The sequence below is a fragment of the Ictalurus punctatus genome, chromosome 1 (assembly GCF_001660625.3).
Source record: "Ictalurus punctatus breed USDA103 chromosome 1, Coco_2.0, whole genome shotgun sequence".
NCBI lineage: Eukaryota > Metazoa > Chordata > Actinopteri > Siluriformes > Ictaluridae > Ictalurus > Ictalurus punctatus.
The window spans coordinates 2,607,225-2,633,585 of record NC_030416.2 but is presented as its reverse complement, the minus strand read 5'-3'; the positions used below and the strand labels follow the sequence as shown (position 1 = coordinate 2,633,585).

The 26,361-nt window shown below is 43.9% G+C and overlaps 1 protein-coding gene across 3 annotated transcripts in view; it reads right to left on the bottom strand.

The window, feature by feature from the left end:
* Positions 1–26,361, bottom strand: part of agap3 (ArfGAP with GTPase domain, ankyrin repeat and PH domain 3) — a 133,237-nt gene that overhangs the window by 3,692 nt on the left and 103,184 nt on the right. For all 3 annotated transcript variants that reach the window (XM_017465345.3, XM_017465353.3, XM_017465334.3), the window contains exons 13-17: positions 20,331–20,492; positions 14,067–14,221; positions 13,475–13,565; positions 13,110–13,332; positions 239–494 (exon numbers count right to left, since the gene is read on the bottom strand). In XM_017465345.3, the coding sequence (XP_017320834.1) occupies positions 239–494; positions 13,110–13,332; positions 13,475–13,565; positions 14,067–14,221; positions 20,331–20,492 (887 nt within the window). The remainder of the gene's footprint in view (positions 1–238; positions 495–13,109; positions 13,333–13,474; positions 13,566–14,066; positions 14,222–20,330; positions 20,493–26,361) is intronic.

Genomic DNA, 26,361 nt, shown 5'->3' with positions numbered 1-26,361 from the left:
AGTAGTTCTGGCTGGCAGATAGATCACACGTGTATATTAATGCCTCATCTAACAAGGACGTTCGGTCTAACTGGAAAAAAAATTAGTGTACGATTACAGAGTGTATCCAATTGTAGAAATGGCTGGAAATATAAACTTAAATAATATATAAACACACAAACTTTTAGCCAGTCCCAAACATACTAGCTGGCGACTGTTTTTATCTTTTGGATTTTAATCTTTATTACGTGGCTCTTACCCAGATTAGCAGCTGTGTGATGACCACATTGGCCATGGCGCAGGAGAGGTGCAGCGCTGTGCGGCCGTCCCCGTCGCCGTAAGTCTCGTTCACCTCATCCTTCGTGCCGTGAGCCAGCAGCAGCACCACCATCCTCAAGTCGTCCTCCACCACGGCCCGCAGGAGCTGCTGCCCCAGGGGCACGTCCGACTGCGGCAGGCCCACAAGGAACAGCTTCTGCTCGTACTTCGCCCTGATCCAGCGTTCCTTCTCCTCCCTGAATTGCAGATAGAAAAAGAAGAGGTATGTTGAGACAATTGTTTTTTGAGATTTGGAGAATGAACGCTTGCTTTTTCGTTTGCTAGCGTGCACGTAGGTTCATAGAGTTAGATGTGTGAGAATGTCCTGCAAGATGTTTTATTTGTGCCAAACCTAAAGGGTTTCATTCCACCAAAGAGAGAGGTGTACAGTTTCGTGTCATGCTCCATTTTCTTTCAGTGCACGCTCTCGTCGTTTACAGCAAACGAACCTACAAGCACTTTATATCATCGGCAGATTTTTTAGCATTTTGACCGAGGGTCGCTGTCACCGCTACACAGCACACACAGTAAGCAGGAACATATTTCATTTGGAATCATTTGGCATTGAATCTGTGTTAATAGGGCCACACTAAAAAGATGACAAGCGCGTTGTTTTTAATCACCCGACAGCTTGCCAGTAAATTACTGCACAAAGGCTTGTACGCAGTTCAACGCCATGCTGTGTTTTAAACATCCCTCCCTACAGTTTCAACGTTTTGAGCTACGCCAAATCAAACACTTTTTGGACCACAACGCAATGCTTTCGATATCTTCTTTTCCAAATGGCTCTTGTGCTTAAACACCAGCTTTCACACCAGTTTGAGGCCTCCTTAAAGTCAGAAATACTTCCAGGCACTCTGTGTTAAATAGCATCGCGTGAACCCCTCTGCGAGTTGCAAGATCACCGCTGAGAAGCGGCCAATGAGAGTCTGAGAGGAACTCAACTCGATCTGCGGTCGCGCGCAGCAGATCCCTGAATCCAGTTGATCATTCATCTGTTTGTGTTGGAGCGCAAGGGCAAAATGTAAACAATAAACATGTTTCTGTGAGAAAATATTTGGGATGTCCTTCCCAAAATGGTTGTTAGGTGCAGCAAAGCCTCTTGCATCTTCTCAATCAATATCCCCTCAGATTTTCTTTCTGGTTTCTGTGCAATATGGTGACGCACGATACTAGAACTTTCGGGGATCATGGGGATTATGTGCCTCGTGTAGTACGTGCAGTACTATGTCCACCAAGTAACTGATCGCAAATGACTTAATTCGTGTAGCGTGAAAGGCTCAGCGATTCTGCGACTCGCCTGGTTTGACGACTCGAGAGACCTTTATTTGACAAATTTTTACTTTGATTCCGGACACCGAGTCTATGGTGTCCACCGCGTGAGCCTGCGCTGATCTGGACGACTTCAGCACTGTGAGGGTTAACGCCTGGTCGCCTATCGAAAGGTTACACATTGTGAACAGCATGTCTGTGCTGGACAATACAGGAAGGAGGGGGGGACATGTTTTTATCACTGCTGTCACCGCTGTCACTCTTGCTCGGCACATCCCCACAAAGGACTCCCCAATCTACACCGGACCTTCAAGGCTCAGGGGGATCAAAGCCAGCCAGATTGAAGGGCCAAAGAAAAGAGAGAGAGAAGGGAGACACTGACGGTAGAATGGGGCTCAAGACGGTACTCAAGCTTCACACTTCTATCTAGCACTCTTCATCTAACACCCCCATTCATGAAAATCCAAATCGATAGGCGGCTATTTCCGAGCATGCTCAGTGCAGTAGTGACCCCTCAACCTCATGCGCCGGGCGATAAGGCGACCAGAAAGGGCTCGTTGTTTGACTCGGATAAGTGAGCGACAGAGAGGAAAGGGATGAGATTCGCAAGTCCCACGAGTCTCTTTTTACATTGAGTATAACCACATCCATATGTCTGATAAACAACAAACGGTGTAAGAGATGAGGTTTTGGCTCCAAGTGCGACGGGATTTTTAATTTACTGTATTACCCCATCCTTCCCACAGCGTGTGGCGAGAGGACTTCCTCTCCCTTTAACGCTTGCTAATTCTACGACTAATTAGGTGTTAGGAATACAGTGCCACCTCTTTCCGAGGTGACTGCAACGAGCCAAATGGTGAGCCTGCACATCACATGTTAATTACAGCAGCGCTGATTGGAGGCACAATGGCGTCTAAATGGGGAAAAGCCCCCTTATTATCTCCTGGACAATAAGATAAGAGTAGACTCCAAATCAGCCAGCACTGGGGAACAGGCTGATATGTCAGCTGCCAGAGCTAGACCAGAGGGAGGGATGGGAGGGAGTGGGAGGGGAAAAAAAAAAAAAGAATATCATATCATGTCATAGAGACGAGAGACGAGGCATGAGAGTTGGACTAGAAAAGCGAGCAAGGTCCACAGGAATTCGCTATAGGAAATATATTTTATACGTTAAACTATGTAGCAATATGGTGGGGTTTTTTTTTTGCACTCAACTGGATAACCTAGATTTGTACCCAAGAACATTCATAAAGCCTCTTTAAAAACTTTAAAAACATTTAATTTCATAATTTATCCTCAGTCATCACATATTCACGCGCCTGAAGTTCACTTCTTCAGCTTTCCCGTCACAACATATCAATTTCCTTTGCATATTCAGCTTTATTACACCACAGCGCTGTGAGTTCTCAAACCTGATCAAACAGTGGTTCTGGCTGTAAGGTAAAGCACACGTTTATATTATAAACCTGTTTTTATAACTGTTGACCACGGTGAAGTTTTCCGTCCGAGACGTCTATTGAACATTTACGGAAGGAGTCTCCAGTGTCAGCGTCTTTCCAACAGTCAGAGGTAATGCTGTAACTTTAAGGTTTTCCACCACAGGAAGGTCTATAACAGCATGCCACAAGTGGTAGAGCGGGTTGTCCAGTAATCGTAGGGTTGGCGGTTCGATTCCCGGCCCACGTGACGCCAAGTTGCGTTGCTCCCGATGGCAAGCTAGCGCCGTGCATGGCAGCTCTGCTACCATTGGTGTGCGAGTGTGTGTGTATGTGTGTATGAATGGGTGAATGAGAACCAGTGTAAAGCGCTTTGTAGAACCGCCAAGACCATTTCCCATGTTTAACCTGCTATTTACTTTTATATTCTAAAACCATAACAACATGCAAAAAAAAGTGTGAAATTATTATTATTTTTTTTAAACGAAACAAATGTACAATGCCACACAAGACTTCAACTAACAGATCACCGGGTTTGAGCTTTTCTAGAGCACAATATCCCACTTCAAACAGGTCACGTTGCATATCCCACTTCAAACCTTCAACAACGTGAAGATTTAAATATTAAAGGAGTCGTTCGGGGTAAACAAAAAAACAAAAACAAAGGAAAGGTTTTAAGTATGCAAACATGTTTTTGTTGCCACACTGTACGCAATTTCCTGTATCCAAGCACTCTGTGAAAGTCAGTAGCACAACAAAGGAGTGAGCTAATTAAAAAGGCCACGGCTTTAACTGCGTTCCCCTTAAAGTCCCCGTCCGCTCTTTACCCAGAACAAGGCACAAAGCCCGTGAATAGACTGCGGCCACAGTGAATTGCTCTTCAATGGTGTGTGTGTGTGTGTGTGTGTGTGTGTGTGAGTGAGAGAGAGAGAGAGAGAGAGAGAGAGAGAGAGAGAGAGAGTGCTACCCCCCCCCCCCACCCCCCCCTCCTCAGCAGTCAGTCTTTCAAAGCTTGTTTTTCTTTTGAAGAGGTGCTGAGAGAGACCCACCCCATTGTTATCTTTCTCTTCTTTCGCTCGCACACAGAAAACATACGGCGGCAGTGAAAAGGCTGGAGACTGTAAAAGAGAAGAAGCGACAGAAAGGGGCCCCGGACGTTCTCCCGTTCTGCGGTTTGGGACGGAGATGAAGGGGGTCCACACACGTGCACTCAAGCGGAACCGCAAAATCGTCCTAGGAGTCTGCTTTAGAGTCTGCGGCGCTAGCGAGAGGCTCCAATAGAGTCGTGCGATCAAATTTAACATCAAAGTGCTCTTGAAATAACGTTAGAGTCGGGATCTGATTCTGGACGTCAGTGAGCGAGTGGGACGGATTTTTATTTTGGACCGATTAGGCGCAACGGTTGTACATGTTTGAGAGAAGATGACTATTTTGGAGGAGGAATGAGCACACACACACGCACGCACAACCATCATTCAGCAGAGAAAGTGAATAACCATGCCGGAAAACGCAGGGGCGGGGCTAATACGTTCTCAAGACCATTTGATTGGACACAATTTGCATGAGTACAGGACAAGTCAAGATCCTTTTTCCTTCTGAAATTTTTTTTATTTACAAAATTAAAATAAGTAAACCTTTTTTTTTTTTTCTGGGCGTACACTCGATGTCTACTTTAACAGAAGCACCTGCCATTTCAGGCAATTACCCAGTCAGCCAATCATGCACAAGGGTCTGAAATGTTGACAAAGAATGGTGCGGAAGACAAAAAACATCCAGAAGCACCTTGCTGATGAAAGAGAGGTTAGAGGAGAACGCTACGATAACGCAAATAACCACTCTGTACAGCCGTGATGAGCAGAAAAGCATCAACGTGTTGAGCCGTGATTCATGTAAGCAGGGGTACAGGTGTTCCTATTAAAGTGAACGTATATATACACTGGCTTTTTTTTGCATCTACAGCACCAAGAGCCTCTAAAACCTCCATTTCTGTTTAAACCGTCAAGACTGCGGACAATCTGCTCGGCTGTATTAATTCCCGCGGAACGAAGGGAGAAGGGCAAGGAAGAAGAGATCCCGCCTCTGCCTCCTGTTTGAGACGGCGCCGCGAAAGCAAACAAGTGCCCGGCCGGCGCGAGGGGCTGTGGGAGAAAGCCGAGAAGCCTTGAAAAGGACGCTTCCTCTCGGCAGGAGGAAGGAAAAATAAAAACGAGCAGCTTTAGCATGTCAAAAGAGAGACAGAGGGAGCGAAAGAGAGGAGGGAGGGAGGGAGGGCTGTAGAGAAAAAGAGGAGGGTTGGGGAAAAAAAAAAGAAAGAGTGATGAGACTGAGAGGACACTCTCCATGGGGTTTCGGGGGGTTATATTCAGGAAATCAGGCCCATGGCTACCCCCTTCAGAAACACACACACACACACAGCCTGGCACACATGCTTGCTCTGAAACGTGGGGTTGCTTGGGGGACAGAGAAAGTGTTTCACAGGGAAAACGTATTCATCATGTTCATCAGAACAGGAACTTTGTGTATTACGGCCTGCGTCATGGATTACAGCGCAGGCATATACAGGGGGGAAAAAAAGAAATTAAATTCTTAATAATCTAAACAGTAACATGGAAAAAGATTTTATTCCCCCCACCCCACCCGCAAATCCTTAGCATAATAAATTACTTAATGACCCCCATATTTCAACTAAATTATGCAGAAATAAAAAAAGAAGTTTTATTTATTTATTTTTAAAATAAGGATAAATAAAGAAGAAGGAGGAAGGGTGAGGATGGGGTGAGGACTTGGCTCTTGTAAGGAAGTCCCAGAAAGCCCTGCACCTCATCAAGTGGAATGATTTGCCTGGCGAGTCAGTGACACATGAGCGCACCTCAATACAGCAGGACAAACAAGGATAATTACTCAGCGGCACACAAACACAAACCCTCTGCCATCTCCCTCCTCCTCCTCCTCACGCTGCCCTCGCTCCCCATGAAGTGCACACTCGGGGAGAGGGAGCTATTCAGCCAGGTTCAGAGGTGCCAAGTGGCCTGGAGAGGCAGGGTTGTGCCATACAGCTCATACAGCAGTGAGGGGCCGTCTTAAATCGCAACGGAAATACTCGGTTAAAGGGGAGGTCAATCCATGTAGCACACAGGGAAAGAGAAGTGATTGCTTGATTATAATATCAAAATCATAATCATGACATTTGTAAGATACATGACAGATGGGTTTTATTTTATATTATTATTGAAGGAGAAAAAATTTGTTTGGAATTTAAAAAAAAAACATTTTTTAAATGTTATACATGTATAGACAATATCTTGGAAAAGTGTCCCGTGATGTCATTTTTCACGATGTCGATATTACGTAAAGGAACATAAGTGCTGGTTTAACTGTTTAGAGTTACTTTTAAATGTTATGTAAGGTCCTTGAGACGAGCTAGTTCAAGTTATCACTGACCTTATAGCAGCTATAAACAGTTGTGGAAGTTTAAAAAAGGAAAGAAAGAAAAAAAAAAAGGACATACATCCCTGACATGTTCCCGAGAAACTCCAAATCATAAACTCCTAAAACAATTGTTAGAAACGATAACGCATTAGAACGAGGATGTTAATATAATACTTGAACAACACTATAGTAAACTAGAGGTAAACGTAAATAGTTTTTCGATCATTCCTCTATCAGTTAAACCACATCATGCGTCTATATCTATCTATGAGGAGGTGCCGGTAGCCATTAGGTACAACACTCATAATTAATCATTAATAATCAGTTACAGTCTCTAGCACTTATAAGCTGCCTTGTGAGATTTTAGCGGTACTTGCTGCACCTTGTTTCTCAGTATTAATTAATCAAACGTTAATCGAAGTAATTAGTCTATGTGTGGCGGAGGCTCGAGGCAAAGATAGCTATGCCAACCGCCCCCCACCCCGCCCCACTGACACCGTCGAAGACATGAGCTGCAAACAGATAGCTCTTCTCCTGGTGGAGTTCCACCGCTCAGAGACAGTGTCTAATCTCACAGCTTTCAGGACCTTTACACAGCTGAGTCCCGGTCTAATTCTAGCACCAGAGTGCTGATTAATTGGAACTAATAACTGTTTTCGGGGCACCAAAAGTTCTTGAATCGTCCACGAATGATATTCGTTTTATGGGACATACGGCTCATGAATATTTGGCTCTCAGACTGGTGTAAATGTGGGTCAGGTGTTTTAAAGAAGGGGCGCACAAACTTTTTTGTAGCCAGAGACCCTTTTAACTGTCCGATAAATTCTACGGACCTTCTCAGTTCAGTATTTCTTTTGTGAAAAGTATGTCAAATGTGTAGAATAATATTTTGTAATATAAACAAAGAAACATAATAATAATAATAATCTTGACAATTACAATAGGGTTCCATCACCTTTGGTGCTTGGACCTATAATAATAATAATAATAATAATAATAAACAACAGAAGGAAGAAAATAATATAAAATCTAAAAATAAATTGAAATATTATGAATTATAAAAGAGAGAGTTGGAACAATAACAAATGTTACTATAAATGGATAAAAAGTTATAAACGGGTAAAAGCTGGAAATGTTCAGAACGTCTGATTTAAAGATGCGCACTCTGGAGGGATCCTAAGTAGTGATCGAAACCACTTAAAATAGAAAGCAGGGGCTCAGCGCGGAGGTCTTGAAGCCCAGCAGGTGTACAGTGAAAGGGGTGAAATGGTATAGCATACGGGGAGGGGTAAACTTAGTGGCGTGCTTCATTTTTATTACCGCCTCTGCCCTGTGGGGGCGACACGCCGGGCAAATTATTTCAGAAACAAAGTGCTCTCCTTATCAGAACTATTGCCTGTACTGGCCAAAGGGCGTCAAGGTGTGTGTGTGTGTGTGTGTGTGTGTGTGTGTGTGATAGAGAGAGAGAGAGAGAGAGAGAGAGAGAGAGAGACAGTGAAGAGTGCACTGATGAGCGATAGCTCTCCACGACTGCCTGGACCTCCGGGACACGGGGGAGGGGGTTGGAGGAGACGGAGTGATGGAGACAAAGGTGCTTCCCGAAGTGTCTTAATGGGAGTGCGCAAAAGAAAGAAAGAAAAAAAAAGGAAAAAGATATATGAAAGGAAATTGATTGTAGAATGCAGCCATTTTTGGAGTGAGTGAATGAGAGAGAAAGAGAGAGAGAGAGAGAGAGAATCTGTTGCACAGACCCCTCTCAACATTTACACGCACAGGTGCAAGGCAATTAGACCTGCCTCGAAAAACACACATCTGCCAACTGCTAATTTAAGACATGTTCTATTAAAGCTCAATATACACACTCTCTGTCTCTCTCTCTCTCTCACACACACACAGACACTCTGTCTCTCTCTCTCTCTCCTTGTCTATCTCTGGCCCTGGTGCAAGATTTATGAGCACAGCCTAATTTATGACACGCACTGAGTAAATCATAAATCCATCAATCTGGTTAAAGGACGACCCGAAGATCTGTACGATTGATTGGTTCTATTCATCAAAATAATCGTTCTAATTAATTACGTTAGGCCCCGGCGCCATGGCGACTCTGCTCTAGTACTCTACACCCTCGTTAGAGTATTGCGAGCATTAACTGCTAAGCACGCTAAATAAAAACCTGTCTTACGTGAGTGTACTGAAATTCGAATCGGGTATTATTTTAATATCATCGCCGGTGAAATCCACGTCTTTACTATCAGATACATAGTAACACGATAGATTAAGAGCCAGGGGGGTGTAAACTTTTGAACAGGACGATTGGTGTAAATTGAGAGTATTTTGTCTTCTGGGAGACATGTAACTATCTTATTTAGTGTCTGAAGGGCAGTACTAAATGAAGGATACTAAGGATACTACTAAATAAAAGGATCTAAACAAAATGATAACAATTTACACCGATCATCCTGTTCAAAAGTTTACACTCCCCTGGCTCTTAATGTACGGTGATGCCTTCTTGAGCATCAGTGAATGTTTGCACCTTGTGTAATAGTCGTGTACGAATCCCTCAGTCGTCCTCGGTGTGAAAAGATGGACCTCAACCTCATATAACCGCTGTTGGAAAGGGCTCAAATATGCAGAAGATGCTGGAAAAGCAAAGAATGTGCAGGACCTGGAGGATTTTTCTGAAGAACAGTGGGCAGTTTAACTGCTCAGGACAAACAAGGGACTCGTGAACAACTCTCACAAATCATCTTTTATTATTACTATTATTATTATTCCTAACATTGTTGTTATTAACTTTTATGTTTAATTTTTCTGTGTACTGCTTATTTTATGTACAGCGCTTTGAGAAGCTGCTTTTAAAGGCGCTTTATAAACTAAGGTTTATTATTATTATTATTATTATTATTATTATCATAATAAACAGATCATCCAGGTAACGACACACAGTATTAAGAATCAAGGGTGTGTAAACTTTTGAACGGGGTCATTTTTTATAAATTCAGCTATTATCTTGTCTTGTGGACTATATGTAAACATCTGCTATGTGATATAGGTTCTTCAGGACTGAACTAAATAAACAACATGGGATTTTTATGGTCTATCTTATCTTGTTAACAGTATTAAGATAGAGTAGATTCTGCAAGGGGTGTGCAAACATTTGGGCACAACTGTGAATACAGGACTTTGAGCCGAGCCGTAAAAGTAACCCCGCTAAGCATCGTTGTTTATTTTCCTCACTTGATGCAGCTCTGTATAGATAGACCACACTTGAGGGAAGCACGTATTCCCAAGATCCCCTATACATATGAGCACATTAACATGACTGTTTACAACCCCAGAGAGGAAAAAGCATTGATTACACACCATGTAACAGCAACGCTGCTGTGGCTCAGGAAAATCAGTTACGACGTTAATCAGATTTTCATTTCTGACGGAGTGTGTGTGTGTGTGTGAGCCGTCAGAGTTCCCTGACAGTGAAAAACACTCCCGCTGCCCGGCCGCCAGCGAGTGCTGCCGACTGGAGTGTGAGAGCGGGATATCAGCATCAATAATCCTTCATCCAGTCAGGAGCAAGCGCTCGGCTGCCATCCGGGAGTCCTATCTATTGCACAGACGCCGCTACTCCGACCGAGACTCAGGGAAATAGCTGACCTCTTTTCATAATGTCGGCTTAAACACACACACGCACGCGCACACACAATGACAAATTCAAATCCATAGATCAGTTATAATATCTAATCTGTACTAAAGTGAACTCTATATATATATATACACACACACACACACACACACACACACACACACACACACACACACATACAGTGTATAAACAGATATGAATAGGAGACACTTTTTTTTTAACCGAAAAAACTAAATCCAGAAAGGTTCACGGGACATCCGGTTGAGATTAGAGGTGCGCTTTTGGTGTGCTGGGCAGATTTGTGGTTTAAATTAGGCGATTAGCTTTGATTACACTACATTATATTCTATACTCACGCATGTAACAAGAAACAAAGGCAAGAAAGAAAGATTTCGTGTTTAGAGCACTAAACAGATAACGGTTGGATCTAGATATAGGTGTAGGTGCAGGTGTAAGTCTAGCTGTATGTGTACGTGTATGTGTAGCTGTACGAGTAGCTGTAGGTGCAGGTGTAGCTGTAGGTGTAGGTGTACATGTAGCTATAGGTGTATGTGTAGCTGTACGTGTAGGTGTACGTGTAGCTGTAAGTGTAGGTGTACGTGTATGTGTAGCTGTACGTGTAGCTGTAAGTGTAGGTGTACGTGTAGCTGTACATGTAGGTGTAATTGTAGGTGTATGTGTATGTGTAGCTGTACGTGTAGCTGTATGTGTAGGTGTACGTGTATGTGTAGCTGTACGTGTAGGTGTACGTGTAGCTTTACGTGTAGCTGTACATGTAGGTGTACGTGTAGCTGTACGTGTAGGTGTATGTGTAGGTTTACGTGTAGGTGTACGTGTAGCTGTACATGTAGGTGTAGGTGTACGTGTAGCTATACATGTAGGTGTAAGCGTAGGTGTACGTGTAGGTGTACGTGTAGCTTTACGTGTAGCTGTACATGTAGCTGTACATGTAGGTGTAGGTGTACGTGTAGCTGTACATGTAGGTGTAAGTGTACGTGTAGGTGTAGGTGTAAGTGTAGGTGTACATGTAGCTGTACGTGAAGGTGTAAGTGTAGCTGTACGTGTAGGTATAAGTGTGTGTAGGTGTAAGTGTAGGTGTATGTCTATGTGTAGATGTAAGTGTATGTGTAGCTGTACGTGTAGCTGTACGTGCAGGTGTACATGTAGCTATAGGTGTATGTGTAGCTGTACGTGTAGGTGTATGTGTAGGTGTAGGTGTAAGTGTAGCTGTACGTGTAGGTATAAGTGTGTAGGTGTAAGTGTAGGTGAACGTCTATGTATAGATGTAAGTGTATGTGTAGGTGTACATGTAGCTATAGGTGTATGTGTAGGTGTACGTGTATGTGTAGGTGTAAGTGTAGGTGCAAGTGTAGCTGTACATGTAGGTATAAGTGTGTGTAGGTGTAGGTGTATGTGTAGCTGTACGTGTAGGTGTAGGTGTACATGTAGCTATAGGTGTATGTGTAGGTGTAAGTGTAGCTGTACGTGTAGGTATAAGTGTGTGTAGGTGTAGGTGTATGTGTAGCTGTACATGTAGGTGTAGGTGTACATGTAGCTATAGGTGTATGTGTAGCTGTACGTGTAGGTGTAGGTGTATGTGTAGGTGTAAGTGTAGGTGTACGTGTAGCTTTACGTGTTGCTGTATGTGTAGCTGTAGATGTACGTGTAGCTGTACGTGTAGGTATAAGTGTGTGTAGATGTACGTGTAGCTGTAAGTTTAGCTGTCCGTATAGGTGTAGCTGTACGTGTATGTATAGCTATACGTGTAGATGTACGTGTAGGTATAAGTGTGTAGATATATGTGTAGGTATAGGTGTAAGTGTAACTGTATGTGTAGGTGTAAGTGTAACTGTATGTGTATGTGTAGATGTAAGTGTATGTGTAGGTGTACGTGTATTTATAAGTGTGTGTAGGTGTAAGTGTAGCTATACATGTAGGTGTAGCTGTACGTGTAGGTGTAAGTGTAGTTGTACGTGTAGCTGTACGTGTAGGTGTAAGTGTGTGTAGGTGTAAGTGTGGGTCTACATGTAGGTGTATGTGTATGTGTAGGTGTAAGTGTAGCTGTATGTGTATGTGTAAGTTTAGCTGTAGGTGTATGTGTAGGTGTACCTGTATGTGTAGGTGTATGTGTACGTGTAAGTGTATGTCTAAGTGTACCTGTATGTGTAGGTGTACGTGTAGGTGTAAGTGTATGTGTATGTTTAGGTGTACGTGTAGGTGTAAGTGTATGTGTAGCTGTAGGTGTACGTGTTGGTGTAAGTGTAGCTGTATGAGTAGGTGTACGTGTATGTGTAGCTGTAAGTGTAGGTGTACGTGTAAGTGTAGCTGTATGTGTAGGTGTACGTCTAGGTGTATGTGTAGGTGTAAGTGTAGCTGTAGGTGTATGTGTATGTCTAGATGTACCTGTATGTGTAGGTGTATGTGTACGTGTAAGTATATGTGTAGGTTTAAGTGTAGCTCTAGGTGTACCTGTATGTTTAGGTGTAAGTGTAGGTGTACGTGTATGTTTAGGTGTACGTGTACGTGTAAGTGTAGGTGTACGTGTAAGTGTATGTGTAGCTGTAGGTGTAGCTGTAGGTGTACGTGTATGTGTAGCTGTAAGTGTAGGTGTATGTGTTGGTGTAAGTGTAGCTGTACGTGTAAGTATATGTGTAGGTGTAAGTGTAGCTCTAGGTGTACCTGTATGTTTAGGTGTAAGTGTAGGTGTACGTGTATGTTTAGGTGTACGTGTAGGTGTAAGTGTTTGTGTAGCTGTTGGTGTAAGTGTAGGTGTAGCTGTAGGTGTACGTGTTGGTGTAAGTGTTGCTGTACGAGTAGGTGTACGTGTATGTGTAGCTGTAAGTGTAGGTGTATGTGTTGGTGTAAGTGTAGCTGTACGTGTAAGTATATGTGTAGGTGTAAGTGTAGGTGTACGTGTAGATGTACGTGTACATGTAGGTATACGTGTAGGTGGACGTGTAAGTGTACCTGTAGCTGTGCGTGTAGATGTACGTGTAGAAGTAAGTGTAGATGTACGTGAACGTGTAGGAATGTACCTGCTGCTATCAGCTCCGGGTTTGGTATATCCCTCCAGCGCTCCCTCCCACACGCTGTTGGCCATAGCGTTTCCGATGGCCGTCATCACCATGCTCAGCTCCACAGGCCAGTCGTCTAGGTCCAGCGAGCGCACACGTGACAGGTGAGTGCCCAAGTGCCGATGGATCCCCGAGCACTCGATACAGATCAGAGCGCCGAGGTTCAAACTCGCCCAGTCTGGATCTACATGAGAAAAAAACCCCCAAACAAATCTGTTCACACTGCAACACGTCGTCTTCTACTACAGTCACTATGTTGAAAATACAGAAACTGATATCTGTTGAGTCACATAGCATACAGACACATCACAAAGTTCTGTACTCACTGGGGGAGTCGCAGTCCACACAGAAACTGTTCCCTCTTACGTTCCTGATGGACTGGATGGTCATGGCATCACTCTGGCTCCCTAAGCGTGACTTGAGTGGAGGAAGATTAAGTTAGAGATCACAAAGAATACAAGAGTGTAAGTGTGTGTGTGTGTGTGTGAGAAAGAGAGAGAGACAGAGCGCGAGAGAGTGAGTGTGTGCAAATGAGAGAGAGAGAAGAGCAGACGAGACGTTTGGTATGAAGATGAAAACGAGACTTGTCAGTCTTAATAACAGATTTCCCTTCAATGCACCACCTGTACTTACATGCATGCTGCAAGATCAGAAAGATGAGAGAAGAAATACACACATGGAAGAATAAGCTGTTGAAAATATGGTATATGACGTGATCAAAATATCCTTTTACACACTTTTACAAACAAAAAACTCAGAACTAGTGCGTTAGTACATTCTTTTGTCATGTTTTGATGCAATTTCCGACTTTATTGGTCCCACATGAGAGCCCTGAGGAACACCATTCAAACATGTTAGAATATTAAGTACTTGACGCACTTAATGCGAATCCAAGATCTAAGCTAGGTCATGACATACCTTATTCTTGCTACTTTCACATGACTGTAAACTGGCAAATATCTGACTCTCGATGGCTTGGACCCAGAGCTCTCTCTCCTCATACGTTGACGCCTCAAAATGCCACATCTGTCCAGTCAGTGACACAATGATGAACTCAAACGACTCTTCTTGCTCTGAAAACAACAAGACACATTTACTTCAAGATGAGCAGAACACCGGGGAGGCATTAACAGGTTTGTAAAAAACCAGAAACCGAAAAAACTAATAAATAATAATTATAATTGTTCGCCCTATAGTCGTGAGTTTGAATTCCAAACGACGCCACAGCTATTCCTAGTCGGGAGTCAAGACAGGAAATTGTTAGTGCTCTCCGGGTGGGAGGGGCATACTTTCATACTCTCCCCAACAAACCCAAACAAACCAGAATTTCAGATCAGCAGAATTAACACCAATTTGGTGTTCAATTTGCCACAGGTAAGCAAGCAACCATCACTGTTTTTGCTTCTACCCCTCTCCAGACATAATGATGCACATAGAGATGACAAAACACATATTTTAGCTCCGGCACGAACCTAAAAAGACAGCAATAGAGGGCAAACATGAGTTCCCGTCATCAATTCCAGTAGCCGTGGCACATCAGCATAATAAAAATCGACTCATTTACAAGGTAAACATATCCATTAGAGCTTTTATCTCATTATCATCCAATCGCATTACAGAGCAACCCGCCTAACTAGAATCTAATGTGGGTTAATCATTCGGGTCGTGCTAATTTCCACATCACAAACATGAGGCGAGACAAAGGGGCGCGCGTCGGCCGGCGCAACAAGAGGCGAGAGGTGAGAAATAAACCATCAGCTCAGCGATAATTTGCTTGATGAGCGTTTTACAGCCGTGATGACTTTAACACGTTCATAATGATTGGATGAGCGTCAGGAATTTTTTGGGGTATTTAGCTACTTGGGTCCTACCTTACATTGCATCATAATTGAAAAAAAAAAATAAAAATTTATATATAGAGAGAGAATATGACAACAAGATTAGCATTTCATACACTGATTAAATGTCCCATTTAGATAAATCATGCAACGTATATACACTACTTGTTACAGAAATCCCACATTAATCGCTTTCCTATCAGAACCGGCGTGCCAAACAACAGATGTACGATTATACACAACACGTCTTATTCTCTCGGCAAAGCTACACAGCCTCGAGCTGAAAACAATAATCCAATTAGCTCTACACCATCTTCAATTATCTGATTTCATTCACGGGACTCGACTCCAGGCTCCAGATCAATAAAAAGCCAGGAGGTGTGTATCTAAATCAAGGACTAAAGGACTGAGGGAGCGCTGCCCGGCCACCAGCGGTTCATTGTTTACTTTCCAGGCTGTCTAGGGCTTCAAATTCCACTGCAATGCTTGTGTCCATGCTAATTATGATTAACAGCAGCTCTTACTGTACTTCTGGCCGCATTGCAAATCGCAGGTTTTTTTTTTTTAAAGAATCTAATACGCACTCTGAGAAAGAAAAAAAAAATAAAAGAGAGAGAGTTTAGTGAGGGAACAGCTCTTTATAGCTGCCATAATGCTAGCTAAAACAATAAATTGTTTCGTGGACGTTCCAGACCATTAAATCCAACACTGCCGAGAAGCATGGTGGTGGGAGCATCGTGTTGAGAGCTACCCTTCGCTTCTTGGTTGATTCTCTGACTAAATGCCCTCCTTACCATGTTTTGGTGGACGGCTTTCTCTAGGTCTAGGTCACCATATCAGTAATATTTAAGAACAACACACCACGTGGTCTATCTGACATTAATTCTGTCCCTGACGTTAGCCTGTATACACGCACCCACACGAACAGGATGTAGCTGATTATAAAATGGAAGCGAAACAGTTCTGCGATGTAATTACATAGCTAGCTAGTTTAATTACATGCTGTTGAGCACTCTGTCCTCTTGAGTAGGGTCCCAGACTGGGGCTTGTATTTTAAGATATTTTGGTAGTGGTTTTAAAAATTAGCGTTATGTTATACATGCATTTGTTTTCTCCATGCAATTATATCTCCTTTGTATGTGCGCGCTACCTACCTCTCCCCTTTCTTTCTCGCTTTGATAACGCTAATACGTACACCGACATAATTAACTGGAATTCCAGCGGGTTCTATGATTACACACCTATGAATCTGAACACAGACAATTACCTTGTTGGCTGGTCATCTGAAAAAATTGCCATTACAACAGGTAATTTCCATATGGAAATCTAAAAATATCAAGCTTCGATTGCCAGTGGTTTGAAGCAAGCAAACGAGTCCCAATACTAAGCTCGCGAAAGTCACATCCTAATGGCCCTGGGTCTTAAGGGAAACCTGTTTTTTTGAGAGGCTTGCAAAATAACATTTTGAAGAAATACCTGAACTGTATAAATATTTGGCAAAGCTGGTTTAAGGGGCATGTGCTTCAGGAATTTATGTAACTTGACTAAAAATGAAATGCTTCTGTCAACACTTATTTTTACACAATTCCTACCAGGACCTTGTACATAAAAGCGATCAGAAATGCTTTATGGATCGCCACGCTGCGGATTCACGTCAGCAACAAGTACGCTTAAATGGAGAGATAACAGAGAAGTGGCTCGGCAATTCGATCTGGGTGCAGCGAGTGAGGGTGGTGTGATGTACCCTTATTAACACAATTAAAAGCAAGTTCAAGATAATGACTAAGGGAAGTTAAAAGTGTGGTATTTCCTCTCTCCTGGCTGCCTTCCAGATTCCATGCATCAGAAATTCAATGGACAGCTTTTTGGTCTTGCTCATGTCGTAACTGCAAATGATGAAGGCCATTAGCCGCTTTAATCGAATGTAATTGGAGTCGTTAACCTTACAGAAGCTCATCAGCTCTTCGCCATGTGCAAATATTGTGACATGTTGGGACACGGTGCTCTACGGGAGACATATGGTGGCCAATCTGCTAACGCTAAATGTTATGGAATAAGAGAAGGCGTGTGTTTGGGGGGCGGGGGTGGTGGGATGGTTGGTTGGTGAGTGAGTGTCTCAGGATTCATTCAGGTGAATCCTCCGATTCTGATTGTAGTCTAGGAGCAGATGCTTTGGTTCTAGACCCCCGGGCTTGTCGGATCTTCTCGCACTGACCACAGCTGGACTAGGCAGCAGGTCCCGATTGCTATTCTGTCAGAATCTGTTGCTATGATCCATCAAGTCATGTGCAAGGCAAAGCCGTGAGGTGTTTATTTGGGTTTTTATGGGGCTTTTTTCACCTGGTGCATTGTTGTTACCAAACAATATTCTTATACACTCTCATTCCTTAACCGGCTCAAACGTGCTTCAAGGTAAAAAAAAAACAAACAAACAAAAAAAAAAAAAACAGAGAGATGGTGGTTGATAAAAGGGTGCAAGGTGCTAGTCATTTGCTGTGAATTAACAGGCAGTTGGGAGGAACCGAGTCCGCTGGTGCCATCTGTAAATGTCAGCGCTGGCGCTTGCTCATTTTACACATCATTAAAGGCAATATTCCTAACCTGTATTAGAGCAATCAGCACAGGGCCATTACCAAGACAAGCCTGGGGGGACACAGGCCAAACAGAGAGGAGGAGAGGCGACGACAACGCGCTCTCGATCTCCCTCCAACACACAACAGTCGGCGAAAACAACCTCACGTCTACACACATACACAAACAATATTCGTGTAATGAGATCTATGGACAATTGGATAAGCATGACTGTCCTTGCCGAGCGCAGGCGCGCGTATACCTAACACCAGTACTCGCAAAGTCCGACCCCGTGTTTGTCTGGGCGTGAGCGCTTGTGTGTATGTGACTGCATAGCGTGGAATGCGAACAATAATCTTGTTATTTCTGCCTCCAAAGAGCGGCCCTCCACAGCAGCTCCATTAGAGAGGCAGGGGCTCGGGGGAGCACTTGGGGAAACGAGAGCGGGTTGGAGAATGACAAAACAAAAGTATTGAGATAAACACCCTCCATTAGGCCAGGCAGTTAAAGCTTCATTTGCTACTGGCCGCTTGGACTCCCAGCGAGGGAAGAGTTAACCCTTTATCCACTCAAACCAACATAAAATAAAAAAACGTACCACTGTGGAGAAATATAACCGACACTGTAACGCTGCTAAGAATAAATAAAAGCCAGTGGAGCAAATTCTTGCATTCTGATGCTAGTTCGATATAAACTGCTGTGAAATTTCTAAAAGGACAAACAAATCTGTCCAACATGTCAAATTGTTCTCTTTCCACATCGACAGGTTTTATTTATTTATTTTTTCACAAGATAACTCTAATTCATAGCCTTGACTTTTATACCAAATAGACGGAATTTATCAATGTGATGTAATTCTATCAGAGTCTCAATTCTGATTGGTCTATTCTGATTTCCGGTTTCTCTAACATAACGGGTCGTGTTTTTTTTTGTCTTAACATTCAGAGCACTTTAAGATAAAAATAAAATAAAAAAAGACAGGCTGGTGAGGGAAGGGCTGTTTATAGCTGCTATAAAACACCCTGCACTCTGACCCCAACTTCCTACCAAACTGGGATATGCGAAAAAAAGAATTTCACTCTGCTGTAATGTATATGTGACAAATACAGGCTTCTTCTTAACTTACGGCATAACAGGAACTAACTTGTTTTGTGGGCATTCCATAACATTAAATGTAACTATAAATGGATAGAAACTATGAGGTATCAATCTTTGGCAAAGTGCTGCGGCGTAAGAGGAATAAAACACTTCGGGACATGCGGTTATAGGAAAAATAATCAACTTCAGGGTGGTAGTGTAATGCCGTCATACAACCCAGTCGTGTCTCAATCCTTACTTAATGCCATAAGACACAAAAGCCACTCTTACAAGAAAAACCGGTGATACAAAATTGTTAAAGGACCACAATCCTGATCCTTAAGAAGAAGGACCAACCGTAGTCCTGCAAACTCAAAGTCTTGGTGCGTAACCCATGGTCATTGACCACAGAAAAAGGCATAATAGAAAGATGACAAGATGTAACTATTAGCAGATTAAATCTTTGCGCTCTCATATTCTTTCCAGAGTGGGGGGGGGGACTTACTTAACCTTTTTTTTCCCCAAAAGCTTCCGTACATTTGATTTATGATGCTTCAAAACAACTAAAATTCAATTTCTGCATTCAGCGCTTGTGATTGCCTCATAAATGAGATAAACTGATAGCAATTTATTCAAGGATCCAACCCACCTGTCTCACTCTCTCTCTCTCTCTCTCTCTCTCTCTCTCTCACACACACACACACACAATCTGTGGCTCCACATGAGTGCCTCTCATACTTAAGCAATATGTCTGTATTCTGCATGCGTTCACTAGAACAGACACGCGCACGCTAATAGAACCTTTCAGGAAAGAAGCAAGGAGAAAGAGACTGTTCTTGATGGAAAGCAAAAGTTTTTTTTTTTTCTTTGAAAGTGCCGTGACTGTCACCTCACGTTCAGGCCTCACGGTTTTGACAGTATTCCACATGTAAAGGGACGTACCGCGGTCTTCTAAACCGCTCCCTAATACAGGAGAACAATGAGAACCCACCATGCCTGTAATCCCCCTTGGGCCCTTAATGTCAGACATCACTCACTACTAGGCCATTAAAACCCCTTTAACACCCTTCAATCAGTCAGCGGACTCCCGCAGGGCTGCATCGCGCCACGTCGTCTCCTCTTACACCTTTTCTGTCGCTAAATAAGACCGGGAACTGGATCCGATTTGGCTACAAGATGACGCAACAATAACGACGATGAGCAAAATCATTACCGTCATGACACACCGGTGACAATTTGTGAAGGACGGCACACATCAGCGTGATTGATTGACCCCCCCCTTGAGTGCGAATAGCCTGAGAGAAACGCTTTTGTTTTCTCAATGCCACCCAATTATGGGTCTTCATTCGTCACACGGGCTGCAGCGATGGCACGCAGGTGATGAGTTAGTGACATATCATCTCCGTCAACGAGAACAACGGTATGAATCAAAGCTCTGGAAACGGGGCCAGTCATGCTTTCAAAGAGGTATATGGGTACATCATGGCAAGTCTGGATGGCAAGTGGTTCGCATACTCTTTGAAAACAGGTTCCTCAAGGGTTCTAGCTTCCTACAGGGCAAAGAAGGGGACAGGGAAACCTTCTGCTCACCACAGAACCTTTACGGGTTCCCCCAAGGATCAAGAACCATTACCATTACACAGATTCCTTGAGAGCATAAAATCAGTGCGATCGTAAACATGAGTAGGTGTTTTACCTTCATTCCCTGCCGACAGCCCATCAGGTTTGGTGATGCCCGTACTCTTTTTCCTTCTGTGCTTTTTGCGGTTGGCATGCGGCGAAGGAGGTGGTTCCAGTTTGGGACTGGTGGGACCGCCCAGCCCAGCGGCGGCACTGAGAGAATCCAGCGTCCCATTGGCTGGAGAGAAAGAGGGTTAGACTGAGGGTTAGCAAGGAGGAAGGCACATTACACCAGCTTGACCGACCACACTGGGGTTTCCGTTCGCCCATCAGGCAAGTCTTAGAACTCGATTTTTGGTTTGCGCTCCCTTTTCAAAATCTTGATGAAGATTCAAATCGGAATGTCACAAATTATATATATATATCTTGTTATACTTATTATGTAAACCAACATGGTCATTTCTGTATTTATGCTTCAGTAGGAATAAAAAAAACAACAACAAAACAATGCTAATCAGAATCCAGCAACGCAGAGGTATAAGGTGGTTTTAATACATGTTAACCTACCACTCTGTAATGTCTTGAGTGTGGTGTGTAAGTATGATGGTGTGTCTATGTGTGTGGAGGGTGTCAATAGGGGACAATAGGTAAAGGGTGGTCATATTTCTAAGACTCTTGACACTTGGACATCACTTTTCCATCCCCCTAGGACACCATTATCCACAAGCCCTGGGGCAGAGGGGCCTTGGCAAAGCAGACCTCATATTGCTACACCCTCACACACACATTCATGCGGTGTGTCAGATACTGGCAGCCCCTCTATTGTCTTGGCATCAAAAGCTCATTGTGGTAGTGCACACTCTATTCATCTCAACAGGCCTGGGGTGGATGTGTGTGCGTTTGTGTGTGTGGACAGTGGTCTGGGAACATCTGAAAACCCGTGGCGCCAAACGCTGCATATTCTAATGGCAGTGACGACCATTAGCAGGCGCGGAACATTAGACCTAATTTGGAAGATCCCTTCAGGGAGTGCAGGCTTAGCGCCGTCTTTAAGAGAAAAGAAGAAGATGGCACCCATGTGGGGGGTAGAAGAGCCTCAGCTACAGCCTTCCACATCTGCCTTGGGCTTCACACGGTTTAGCGTGGGTTGGCATACAGCTCGGCGCGTGCTGATTTCAAATTTTCGCATCACGTATTTAGATAAGTACCTAACCTTTCATGATGGTGCATGATGTTAACATGTTATTTAATTAAAAACACATCAAGGTCATAATATCAGCGTTTTGTTTTTTTGTTTGTTTTGTTTGGAGTGCATGTGACGTTAGTTTATTTGCAATCATTTGCAAGCTCGGCCTATTACAAAAAATTTACAGTGTATAATCACTTATCATTTGCCTAGTCATAGATTCTCCACCACTCCTTATTGCTGTGTTTTACCTAAACCTTTAAGTGTTCCTCAGGGGGTAGGAGAGCCAGGTGGACTCTCAAGGGTGCTAGATCGAATCTTTTTTTTCTTAAAAGGGTATGGGAGAAATGAAGGTACCAAAGGAAAACCCCTTTCCAGAGCTAGAACCATGAACAAATCACAGAACCCTAGTGCATAATGTCAGTGGTGCCACAGTCTTATAGTCTCAAGTAGTGAGCCGATTCGTGGCCAGAGACTTGCTGGTCTGCCACCAATAACGGGTGACGTCAATGGCTTGGGAGGTGGCGGCATTTGACTTGTTGCCATGACAACCATCCAAACAACTCAGAGTGGGTTTTTAAATAGTTCTTAACCAAAATTACAACAAATCAGTGAATCAGCAGTTTTGGGAATACTCCACCCCCCCACCATTTTCTTCCCAATTTAGTCTTGCCAATTTCCACCCACTAGCTAACTCACAGGATAGCTACCAGGTGCTTCCTCTGAATCATCTTTGTTGATCTGCTGCTCACGCTGCATCCCAGGGCAGCGTAACACACTCGGGAAACAGCGCTATCTACCCTCTTCCGCATACATAAGCTGACAGATGCCCACGATTGGCTAGAGCTGCTGTAACGGACAGGGGAGAGAGACAGTATGCCACGCCTACCCCGACCAATTTTTCCTCCCTCGACTCCTGGCCAGGAATTGGCTACGGAATACTCATTTTACCGGCAATTAGAACCAACTGAATGGGCAGCCCCATTACTACACACTTAGACGAGACAATACAATCCATATCATCTCTCAGTTTGGTCGAATCATTGCCTAAGATGATGACAATCTGTGTTAACTCTAAAGGACTCGATTGTACTTTGGTACAATATGTTCTCCAAGGCAAAATGCCTTTCATTAGGAAAATCACTCCTGATTATATAATTACACGGCTCTTAAACTGGTGGCTGAAACAAGCGATGTTTCTTCAAAAAGTTTGCTAGTTCCCAGAAACCAGCCAGCAGCATGTCCACAGGAAAGGAAGGGACAAACTTATCGCCAACTCCGAACTCGGAGCGGATAACCAGACACGTGTTGTCTTTCGAACCAGTCGAGTGCTGCACTGGCAGGAAGGTGAAGCCGTTGCTAATGAGAGAAGCCACTGTTCTGAGGTGGTATCTCAATTAGAACAGCTTTATGATGAATAAATAATGAAGCGACGGAATACCGAAACACAGTGGGATCCGAGCCGAAAGACGAGTTTAACCGGAATTCTCTTCGTCAAGGACGGCCGTTTTGTTCATCATCCTCTTTGTCATAACCGTTATACCTCTAAAGTTGATTGTTTTCCAATAATCGCACAACACTAAGCAACTTATTCCTCTTACAGCGAAGCAATTTTCCACCGACTAACATTTTTCATTCGTTTTATGATCGACATCGCACTTTTTATCCAATTATAGCTACATTTAATGTGGCGCAATGTCCGTGAAGCAATTTAGTTCCGATTCGTACTACAACTTTGAACAGTCGTTCCCTCCCAACCACATCTTTTTTTCCCCACCTCTCTCTCTCTCAAAGTCAACAAGACTTGCCAGGTTACCGAGAAAACGGAAACCGCGAGTGAAAACTTCCCAGTGTTGGAAAAACTACCGACTATTAAAGCCCTGACACTGGAGACTCCTTCCTACTAAACAAATGACACTTTTCCCATACGGAGTCCCCGTTAAGTCGAAACGACAACGCGTTAGAAAGCGTGCATGGATTATAAACCGGGTGATTCTGACCAATCAGAATCGAGGAAAAAAGAGAAATACTTTAGATTAAAAAAATAAATAAATCAAACGATTCGTAGATAGATTCAAGAAGGACGATCGTGTACACGTTGTTGCTTTTTTTTTCTCTTTATCCTCTCACTTATAGTCCTTTTTTTTGCTATTACAACTATTATCACAGTGACTGAAGCCGCAAGCAAGCAGACTGTAATTACTACGGCGATAAGAACATGGCAGGAGCTGACGCTTTTTCGTCTCTCGACACTGCTCCCGTCATTGATATTCATGACTATTAGGTGCCGTTCGCGCTCGCTCGTTCTGAATGGAGAAGCGCGGCGCACAGCTGCCACACACGTTGTGTTCGGCGTCGCGAACGTCTGTTTCAATTTCCACACTCTTCTTCCCCAACAGCCCCCCCGGGACCTATCATTAGCCATAGCAGACAGCTGGGGGCAGAGGGGCTCCTGAGAACACCGTTCACACACACACACACACACACACACACTTGCATGTACACACACACACACACCGTATGGCGCAGAGGGGGAGAACACCCAACCTGTTCGGTGCCAGAGGGTGTATTGTGTGTGTAAGCGTGAGGTTAAAGTGGAAGCTTGCCCCTGTCTCTCACACTAGACCTGTAATTCATTCATATGCTTTGATTCACACAATCAAAGTCAGTCAACGGACGAACGACACCGAAAAGGCCTGCGAACGCTAACGGCTATGTGATACACCACTCTTTAACCCTAAAAGCCTCATCGATTATCATTCAGGAAGTTTCGAAAGCACACACATCATCAACAACATCATCATCCTCTAGTGCTGCTTTAAAAAAAGAAAAGAAATACACACTTTATCCATGTGTGTTTTCTGGCACACGTGAGAGGACGTGAGCTCATCTGCGTGATAAATCACTACGGTACAGAAGAGAACGGACTGCTGAAAGGATGTTTGACAGTACGAGCCGATTCTGAGTCCTAGGATGAGCGTGAGATCCCACGTCGTACGCTTTCCAACACTGCTCTTGATACCAGATCACGCTCTCGGCCAGTCTGGAAAGAGTTTTAAGAGTTGTCCTGTAACGTGATAGACGTATCGTAGACGGAGATTATAAACGTAGCCTTGGAGGACAGGGATTAAGAGGTCCGAACAGCCACTCGCCACCTAGGTAACCATCAATACCCTGCAATTTGTCCGCTATTCAAATCGCAGCGCTGACCCGCTTAATTACTACTCATACGTTCTGATGGAGACGGCTTCAAGATTAAGAGGAAAAGTGGCAGGCCAGCCAGCTCGGCAGGAAGTGCGGTGAGATCAGCTCGGTATTAGCGGTGCGGGCGAGCAGCTGTAATGAAGCACGGGAGGGATCAAGTCCGAAACTAAGCTTTTATTTTTTTCCTCCCCTCCCCCCGAGGAGGAGGCGGAGGAAAGAGGTGGCGAGCTAACCCGCAATTACAGCCCATTACCATCCCGGCGGGAGATGGAACTTAAAAAAAAAAAAGAAAGAAAAAAAGTGTTCTGGTGATGAGGGTGAAAGGTGGAAACTAATTTCTTTGTCGGCATAAGTGTGGACGGACTTCCTCCGGTAATTCGAGTGCACGCAGGATGCAAAGTGATAGGTTTTTTTTTTTTTTGGGGTGAAGAAACCCCTACACCACCCCTCCTGCCCGTAATCAAAGGCAATAGCAGCAATTAATGGAAGTGAAAAAAAAATAAAAAATCAAAAAGACAGGAAAAAAAAAAGCCTGAACACAATCACCACCTCCTTCTTATTATAGTCAATTAGAGCGCGCTAATCAAGGTGCAGGCGGCTGCTCTCGGCAAACGAAATGTCAAACTTCATTACGGCCGCGTTCGCAGCCTCTTCACCCGCCGCGGGGAATCGTCACACCCCCTCCCTCCAGCCCTCTAGCTGCAAATCCAGCGCGCACGCTACCGTCGGCAATCATGTTTGTTTAAGCACACGAGAGGAGCCCTGAGCTAACGGTAGGTACGCAGATTTAGCATTCATCCGCAGAAACCTCACGCCAATTTAACAGAACAAGACTTGTATGATAAAATATATCGCGTTCCACCAGAATCCTTGATTCTGATCGGTTCATTTTCTAGAACAGAAACTAGGGGCTCGTTTTGAAATACGCCACATTGACGTAAACACACTTTCCTGTGAGGAAACGTGAGCGTTTGCGGAAGGAGTCTCCGGCGTCAGGACCGGGAACTTGATTAACTTGAAGGAATGACTGTGTACCGCTGTTGTAACAGAAGCGATAAGAAGCAACTTATTTCGCTGACGCGCCGCAACGTTAAACATGACCGTCAAAACGGGCGGAAATTCCGACGCATCGTCCGTTCACGAACAAAAACGTCGTCACCCGGTCACCGATCATCTTCCACGAGCACCGCATCCCCCCCTCCCCCCCATTTCATAAACGGCGCCGCTCCTTAAATAAAACGCAGAAGCCTCGTCGGTTACATACATCACGCGTTTTTGAGACTCCATCAATCTGAGAGCGCTCATCATCTTCCTCCGTCGTCTACGAGACGATCCCGTACGCTGACCTTCAACCAGCCGGAGCAGGGATGAGTTAATGGCTGTTTGACTCGAGCGCACCTCAAATGGCTAAACGTACCGTATCGCTCAGTTTATTATGAATTACGTATAGATACATGTATAGATTTGAATCGAAGTCGCGAGCAGGAAAAAAAAAAAAAACAGTTCTTTGAGTTAATGTCTGAGAAAAGCCACGTCTCAATCACCCGAGCTGTTCCTCCTCCGCGAAATGACTCGCTTCGTGAAGTTATTTAGCTTCTAATTATAGCTACGAAACCGCCAAATTAGATTATAATAAGACTGCATGAGAAAAGCAAGTGCCTAATAATCTCGAGCCATGGTTCTCAAAATGGTGCTTGGGGAACCCCAGGGGTTACAG